This window comes from Rosa rugosa, chromosome 5, assembly GCF_958449725.1.
Source record: "Rosa rugosa chromosome 5, drRosRugo1.1, whole genome shotgun sequence".
Lineage (NCBI taxonomy): Eukaryota > Viridiplantae > Streptophyta > Magnoliopsida > Rosales > Rosaceae > Rosa > Rosa rugosa.
Window position 1 is genome coordinate 46,004,055 of NC_084824.1, and position 8,764 is coordinate 46,012,818.

The window sequence follows — 8,764 nt, forward strand, 5'->3', positions numbered from 1 at the left end:
ACTATTTAGGACTTTGCTCCTTTGATAGCACTGATCATTTAGGACTTTGCTCCTTTGATAGCACTGATCATTGTTGACCAGCAGCATCGACTATTTCATATTTTTTTTTTTTTAACTTCATTTTGCTCCAATTTCACATTATTTTATTTCATTTTCGCAACTTCATTTATTTTTTATAAATAAAATAATTGTGAATTCATTATATAATAATAATCATGAGAATAAATTTAATTCTAGTGTTTTAGATATGATTATACGCATTGATCATTGTTGACCAACTTTGACTATTTCGTCTTTTTATTTATTTTGAAACTCCATTTTGCTCCAATTTCGCATTATTTTATCTCGTTTTCACAACTCTATTTTTTTTGTATAAATAAAAATAAATTAATTATATAACAAGTATCATAAAAATAAGTTTAATTCTAGCATTTTAGATATGATTAAAATGCAAGTAATTAATATTGCAATAACCCACGGAAGCCGGCGTCTAATCAATATTGCGATAAGCTATGGAAGCAATTAAATTTATACTTTTAATGATAAAAGCTTGATGCGTTAATGAGCCTACACATGACCGAATCGAAAGTGCCGATCCCGTCAACTACCGGGACGAAAGTGACCAGAAGACGTCCAAAGAAACTTCTGGAGCCCGAATATTCTGACCAATGTGAAAGGGAGAAGTTTGCTTCTCACAGCCACCAGTCAGCAACTTCCTTGAAACTCGTAATCTGTACACGTGTCAGTTTTACAGACTCCGACGTGGGTCGCAAGAAATTTGGTCGCACCACCCCGTTTGACCGCACTAGCGTTAGCGACCATGCAACTCTCCATAAATCCAACATACACGGAATTTGGACAAAAGATTAGATTAGTCAAGTCAAGTTCCTCAACCAGCTATTTCCCGGTTGGTTGATTCTAAGTTCCAAACTTCACCATATAAAATGCTGTAAGAACTTTCATTGATCTCATATCAAGCTAGAAAGCAATCACGGTCAGCAAAAGAAAAAACAAAACAATCCCAGATTTTCGGTTGACTTAGAATACTTTGAGATGAACCGCGTTGCGTTGAGGTCCGTGATCGGAGGTCTGCGCAGTGGCGGGAGCTGGAACCGGTACATTTCCACGGCGGCTGTTGCTAGGAATGTTGAGACAGCGGAGTTTCTGAAGCCGCAAAACGATGGCGTTCTTGGGGCGTTTCAGTGGAGGAGGATGATGAGCACGGGGTCGGCTTCTGCTCAAACGTCGGAGGAGAAAGACCAGAAGGAGAGCGGAGTGAAGAAAGTGGATGATAGTATGGTGGTTTCGAATTACTGGGGGATTATGACGCCCAAGATTACTAGGGAGGATGGGACTGAGTGGCCATGGAATTGCTTTAAGGTAAGAGCACAGTGATTTAAAGTTGTTAATTGTGTTTATGGTCACTAATTTTAAGAGGGAATCTTGAAATTTGAAATTTGTGTTTTGTGAATGTAGCCATGGGAGAGTTATCAAGCGGACACCTCCATCGATCTGAGCAAGCACCATGTGCCCAAGACGTTTCAGGACAAAATTGCGTTCAGGACTGTCAAGTTTCTTCGAGTTCTATCTGATCTTTACTTCAAGGTGAGTTACCTTTGCTGCTTTTTTTTTTCTTTCAAGTTATGGCTCTAAAAGATTTTATTGATTTGTCTGAGGCTTGTCGATTTAGTATTTTTAGAGTTTATGATTAGTTGACTAGAAGAGGAAGACAAATGATGATATGGTTGCAAGTAATATAAAAAAGACTTGGGATATAGTGTCATTATATGATAAACTAGATTCACATAGTTGATCCCAAGTACAGATTTTTTGGTCTATTTCTTCAAGTCATCAATTACCAGACTTAAAGCACTAATTAGGGGATTTCTGTTGTACCTCACAAATGCAAATGTTTCTGGCTTTAGATAAGTAATGCAAAGTTTTCACTGAAATTGGTTGGGACAGGAAGCGAGTTCTGAAACCTGTTATTGAGGATGGTAGCTAATTAGCTTTTTGGTTTCAGATAACCTCAGAAATGAGCTAGCTTTCAGCATTCTTTTTGGTTTTCTGTCATCCATCTTCTTTCAGATAGACGTACACTTGTAATTGTGAAAGGCATGTCAGGCTATGTTAGTTTTGACTTGTGTACCTACTGCTGCTTATCTAGGCCTTTTTTCTGTTTAAGGAAATATAGTTGTTACAGTAGACCTTTGGTCACACTAGGTAAAAATTAATGTTTGAAGCCTATATTCTTCTTTGTGATATGATCTCTCAAGTGATGAAATGCATATTGCAGGAGCGGCATGGATGCCACGCAATGATGTTGGAAACTATCGCAGCTGTCCCTGGCATGGTGGGAGGAATGGTGCTACACTTAAGATCTCTCCGCAAGTTTGAGCACAGTGGTGGTTGGATCAAAGCTTTACTTGAAGAAGCAGAGAATGAGAGGATGCACCTTATGACAGTAGCGGAACTTGTGAAGCCCGTGTGGCACGAGAGGCTACTGGTTCTGGCTGCGCAGGGGGTCTTCTTCAATACCTTCTTTGTGCTCTATTTGCTTTCCCCCAAAGTGGCTCATAGGGTTACTGGGTATCTGGAAGAGGAAGCTGTAATCTCTTACACAGAGTATTTGAAGGCTATCGAAAATGGCAAAATTGAAAATGTGCCAGCTCCTGCAATAGCCATTGACTACTGGAGGCTACCTAAAGATGCAACACTTCATGATGTTATTACTGTGATTCGTGCTGATGAAGCTCACCATCGGGATGTCAACCATTTTGCATCTGTGAGTAATTTTATATTTACAAGCTCGTTAGTACTGGTTTTAAAATTTTGTTACCAAGATGATCTTTGCTTTCACTTGAAGTTTTGAGGCCCCTATAATGAGCACTAAAGCTGTCTGTTTTCTGCATGCAGGATATTCAATTTCAGGGAAAAGAATTGAGTGAAGCACCGGCGCCCATTGGTTATCATTGAAGAATAGAAATGAATTTTCTATCTGATATAATCTGTCCCGTCTTGTATATGGAGTCTATGTTGTATACGCAGATTGTTTCTCAAATAGATCGATGTAATGTAAGCTGTACGTGATTCATCTTAATTTCGATTTGATTGTATCTCAAGGTCTTTACAATAGTTTATAACGATTGTTTCAGAATGCCTGTGTCAAGACTCAAGCTTCTGTAGCAGTTCCAAATGCATACAGGGCATTATGCAATTCTACCATTTTCCAGATGATAGAAAGCGGATTTTCTAATCAAACTTTTGCTCTCAGTTAACGATTAATGTAAGCGTACATGAAAAGGTGGTACAGCTAACATTACTCTAAATTCACAATTGGAATTTTTCTTTTTTTTAATATTCAATCATTTTGAAGTTTTGTCTGGTATGGAAGCACATGTTCGATCAGTTTAAAGCTCAACATTTGTGCATAGTACTGCATCTTTCTGGCTCTGCATTATCTTATGGTGTCTTTGAAATGGCAATTAAAAATTAAAAATTAATGGAGATCCAGATGATCTGATCGCTGTTTTCTATTTGTTCAATTAGGTCATACAAGTATTGTTTTTCATACTGATGAAGTTGACATATACGAATTCAATTATTTGAAACATCATTTTTTTTTTTGAGAAATTACTGGTCACTCCTTGTACTTTTAGGGATTCAACAGTTCAGTTTCTATTATCTTAATTTTAACAAATTACTCCTTAGACATTCAAATTTCATACAATGTGGTCTAAAATGACTATTTTACCCTCTCTCTCTCTCTCTCTCTCTCTCTCTCTCTCTCTCTCTCTCTCTCTCTCTCTCTCTCTCTCTCTCTCTCTCTCTCTCTCTCTCTCTCTCTCTCTCTCTCTCTCTCTCTCTCTCTCATCGGATACTTCCTTGGGAGGAAGATAGCGGAGGCCGAGATGTTTCGATCGAGCTCCTCAGCAACCCCGACAATGCCCCGCGCCGATTTCGAATCCAAGGCCTTCGAGCCCGGCACGCTCCACCAGATCCTTCGATGGCAGATGACGGTGTCGGTGGCAGCGTTTCATTGAGTGACTCAGCAACCCCGACAACTCCCGGTCCCCATTCTAAACCCGACGCCTCCGATCCCCGAGAGCTCCACGATGGAGGCTCGGAGCCTTGCACTACCCACCGGAGCCGGCCTCCTCGGCGCAAGTTGTGCGACGTCAAGAACCGGAACACCTCTCAGAGCTCTTCAACATCGACAACCACTGCAAGGGCTTGCCTTGAAGGTTCGAGATCGATTCCAGCAGCCAAGGTTTCGAATTGATTCGAGTCCGGGCTTTGCTTCCAGTCCGGGCTCACGACCGCGTCGTTTTGGCTTCTCTCTGTTACAAAAGCGTACTTTGTTTCTTCTTCTGTGGTTGTCAGGGTTAATGAGCTGCGGCGCATTGTAGGCAAGGCTGATGGTGATCCATTGAGAATTGTTGGTGTTGGGGCAGGTGTTTGGGGTAGTGTTTTTGCAACTGTTTTGCAAGATAGCTATGGTCAGTTTCGAGACAAGATTCAACGAATGATATGGAGAAGAGCAGGAAGGGCTATGGATAGAGCCACCCAGATTAAACCCCAAATTAAACCCAAAGCTCCAACATTTAAACCAGCAATTGAGCTCAGAATTGTAAGTGATTCATCCAAGTTCGGGAGGCGAAAACAAAACCCAAATTCAACCCAAAGCTCCAAGAAATCCCAAATTAAACCGACGCCCTCGTCGTCCTTCTCCCTCAACGCAACGACGATGTACTTGGCTTTATCCGAGTTCGGGAGGCTACACCAGGCCCGCTTCGGCACCTCGATCCCATTATGCAAGTAATTAGACAACATCGTCGTCGTTGAATTCGGATTTCGGATCAATCCCTAGGTGAGGGACTATGAGAGCTTGACTCCAGCGAGAGAGAAGCAGAAAACATAATAATAATAAAAAAGAGAAGAATTATAAATAAATAAATAAAAAAGAAGTGAGGGGTAAAATAGTCATTTTAGACCACATTGTGTGAAATTTGAATGTCTGAGGAGTAATTTGTTAAAATTAGGATAGTAAGGACTGAACTGTTAACGCCCTAAAGGTACAAGGAGTGACCAGTAATCTCTTTTTTTTTTTTTTTTTTTCCCTTGTTCTTTTGGTGAACTAGGCAAAAGCCCAAAACAGAAAGAAGTCTGAAAACTAAGACAAGAAACTCATCCAGATTTCATGGGTTTGTTGCAATATATTGGAGCTCTCTTAGTTCTCATAGTTGTCCACTATCAATACTGCAGCACAAGTTGCGTGTTTTGCTCAAGGCCTTTAGAACTTGGAACTTGGAGGTCTTTGATGATATTCACAGACAAGTTGAGAATGATCTTGTAGTGTTAGTTACGCTAATGGAGGGTCTGAGAGGCAGATTTTGCTATGGAAGGTAATTACAAGCTAAGTCAACCGAGTCTATGAGATTGCAAGAGATGTTTTGGCGAGAGAATTCTCAAGTGTGTTGGTTGTCAGAAGGGGATCGCAATACTAAATTTTTCATGCTAGTTGTCGAACCTGACAGTTGCTCTATATTACTCTTCTCCGAGATGGTGATCCAGTCTATGATGATTCTGAACTTATTAATAATCACATAGTTGATTTCTATTCAAATCATTTTGCTCACCATGCAGGAGATTATGATGCTAGTACTCTTGTTAGTCGAATAATTTCTTCTTTGGTTTTTGATGAAGAGAATGTTTCTCTTATTGCTCTTCTGTCTTCGGATGAAATTTTTTACGGCTATTAAGTCTATGAATGCAGATAGCGCTCCAGTTCTAAATGGTTTTAATGAACATTTTTTTTTATCTCTTGCTGGGAGACAGTGGGGGATGATGTGGTTCGTGCAATTGAAAAGTTCTTTACCACAAGTTATCTACCGGCAACTTTCAATTCTGGGCTAATTACTTTGATTCTTAAGGTCAACAATGCTGATTCCATTTCACAATATCGACCTATTGCCTTACCAAGTTTTATTTTCAAGATCATTCTGAAGATTATTACTCTTAGACTTGCTTCTATTTCTTCCTGAATTATCTCAACTCAGCAACATGCATTTATACTAGGGCACAATATTTCTGCTTGTATTCTAAGAGCAAGTTCACCCGTTGGGTCACTAGGTCAGTTACTATTCACTACTTTTTTTATGTTTATTTCCACCCTCTGGGTTACTGGCACAGTTTCTAAACTGACATGAGTCACTAGGTCAGTTTGTAGGTCGCGAAATTGACCCATAGGGTGGAAATAAACATAAAAAAACAGTGAATAGAGTATCTGACCTAGTGACCCAATGAGTGAAATTGCTCTAACAACCTCAGAGTGTTTTAGTCTATTGGATATGAAGTGTTATGGTGGTAATGTTGCAATTAAGGTTGATATTGCCAAGGCTTTTGACACACTTTTATGGGATTTGTTCTTCATGTTCTTGAAGCTTTTGGTTTTCATCTCACCGTTTTCGGTTAGGTGCATGTCATTCTACGGTCAGCGAAGCTCTCTCTCTTAATTAGCGGTCGTCCGGTGTGTTACTTTTCATGCAGAATGGGTATGAGGCAGGGAGTTCCTTGTCTCCATTACTCTTTTAATTTGCCTGGCAGAAGTGGTTCTTAATCGTGGTCTTACTGAGCTTGTTAACTCTGGTCGGTTGCATCTTATTTCTTCTCGAAGATGTATGAAAGCGCCTTCCCATGTGTTATTTGCTGATGATGTAATTGTTTTTTTGCCGTGGGGAAAAGCACAACTTGGCTGTTGTACGTTATGGAATTTTTTGAGTCTTATGGCCAAGTTCTGGTCGTTATTAACAAAGCTAAATCTTAAGTCTTTATAAGTAAATGCTTACTTATCGACAAGGTCATGCCATTGCATCTTCTTTGGGCATCCTATTGGGTTTGGTTCCATTCACTTACTTGGGTATCCCCATTTTTCATGGCAAGCCTAGAGTTCCATATTTTAATATGGTTGAAAAAGCTCGTGTATGTTCTCTAGTTGGACAGGTTCATTGCTTTTAAGGGCTGGACAACTTCAATTGATTAAGTCTGTGATATATAGCATGTTTGTTTATAGTTTTAAAGTATGTGAATGGCCAGTATCACTTTTAAGAAAGGTAGGGGGTTGGTGTATGAATTTTTTCTGGTTTGGTTCAATTGATAAACATGGAATTCCTTTGATTTCTTGGAAGACATGTTGCTTACCTTATGAGGAGGGTGGTTTGGGTCTCAAACAACTAGTGGTTGTTAATCGATTTCTTCTCTTGAAATGATGTTGGGATGTTTTTTCTTCAAGTTCACTGGGCGGTACTTTTATTCGAGCTCGATTTTGGCAAAATGACAATTTATGATGCTCGTATGCTGCATCTTCTATATGGCCTAGTGTGAAAATCTTTTGGCAGATTGTCAATGATAATTCAATGTGGCTGATTGGCTCTGGTTTTGAAGTTTCTTTTTGGAGGGATAAATTCTTGGAGCGGCCTCTCATTGATTTTTTTGGGGGACATGTTGGTGTGATGGATGATTTAAATGGTACGGTGGTAGATTTTGTATCTAATGGATCTTGGAATCTTCCTCCTTTATTACAACTTCACTTCTCAGGTCTTTGTGACCTCATTGAGCCAGTTATCATCGCTTCTAATCCTTTAGCTAGTGATGAACTTATTTGGTTTGCATCATCGTCAGGTGAGCTATTTATAAAGGCTTCTTTTTCAGTTTTTAAGACCACATATATGCTCCTTCTACTTCATGGGGTAAGTCTATTTGATTGAAGTTCATTACACCCAGTATTTCTTTGATGACATGGCGGGTCTTACATGGCTGTGTTCTTTCGGAGGATCTATATATTGCAAATGAGGGATTGCTCTTGCATCTAGATGTGGTCTTTGTTGCAAGTATGTGGAGTCCGTATTCGCTTCAGCAAAATGACTTTTTTTTGTTGAATAAATCTGCTTTTCCTAGTTCAATATTAAATGTCTACAATTGTGGTCTTCTTTCTAGACGTAATGCTCAGTTATGGATGGTGGGTTTTCATACTGCTCTATGGTTCATATGGAATTCTAGAAACAACGTTAGATTTAATTTGATGGTGAAGTGGTTCATGCAATTAATATGTTTGGGTTTATTGTTGGGCATATTCAAGCTTCTAATCGCCTTGTTACTAAAATCATGCATAACTCTATTCTTGATCTTCGAGCCTTTAAGTGTTTTGGACAAGTTGTAATCCTCGCAGAGCTCTTAGAGTTCTTGAGGTTAATTGGCACCTTCCTCATTCTGGATTGGTGAAGGTTAACACTGACAGTGTTTTATTGGAGCTTTCTCTTTTCTTCTTGATATTCGTAACTCAATGGCAGTAGAGGTAATGGCGGTCATTAAGGCGATTAAGCTTTCTTGACTGAGAAATTAGAAATATATATGTTTGGTTAGAGGTGGATTCTCAAATTGTACTAGACCATCTCCGTTCTCCCATCTTCGTGTGTTGTGGAAGAATTATTTGTACCGGATTTCAATGATGCATTTTCGCTCCTCTCATATATATCAGGAAGGAAATCAAGTTGCCAATGTTGTTTGTTGTTGCAAGGTTTGGCACCTTATCTTCTGGTATGATTTGGTGGGATAGTCCTCCAGATATTGTTCATTCTCTTTATAATAGAGATAGTCATCCAAAATCAAAGGGATGACATGAGCATGGGCAGATTGGTGACTAGAAATCTAGGTTCAGTGTCCAAACTCTTTTTAATTTGCACGATTATCAGATCATTGAAGATTT

General features: G+C 39.4%; 1 protein-coding gene across 3 annotated transcripts; it reads left to right on the forward strand.

The window, feature by feature from the left end:
• Nucleotides 1-880: 880 nt before the first annotated feature.
• LOC133709948 (ubiquinol oxidase, mitochondrial-like) lies at nucleotides 881-3,232 on the forward strand. 3 transcript variants are annotated; one of them, XR_009846404.1, is made up of 5 exons: nucleotides 881-1,380; nucleotides 1,477-1,605; nucleotides 2,297-2,785; nucleotides 2,917-3,075; nucleotides 3,156-3,232. XR_009846404.1 is itself a non-coding variant. In XM_062135909.1 (4 exons), exons 1-4 carry the CDS (start codon nucleotides 1,054-1,056, stop codon nucleotides 2,974-2,976), a joined length of 1,005 nt encoding a protein of 334 aa, XP_061991893.1. In that variant the 5' UTR covers nucleotides 881-1,053; the 3' UTR covers nucleotides 2,977-3,157. The 3 variants fall into 3 exon arrangements, 1 of the variants encoding a protein (XP_061991893.1); XR_009846405.1 differs by having other exon boundaries at nucleotides 2,917-3,070; XM_062135909.1 differs by having other exon boundaries at nucleotides 2,917-3,157.
• Nucleotides 3,233-8,764: the final 5,532 nt, after the last annotated feature.

Bases quoted from the DNA above. Each gene is read 5' to 3' on its own strand.
- LOC133709948 (XM_062135909.1), top strand. From the start codon at position 1,054: ATGAACCGCGTTGCGTTGAGGTCCGTGATCGGAGGTCTGCGCAGTGGC. The intron at 1,381-1,476 runs GTAAGAGCACAG...TTGTGAATGTAG, and splicing joins GGCCATGGAATTGCTTTAAG to CCATGGGAGAGTTATCAAGC. The intron at 1,606-2,296 runs GTGAGTTACCTT...TGCATATTGCAG, and splicing joins TATCTGATCTTTACTTCAAG to GAGCGGCATGGATGCCACGC.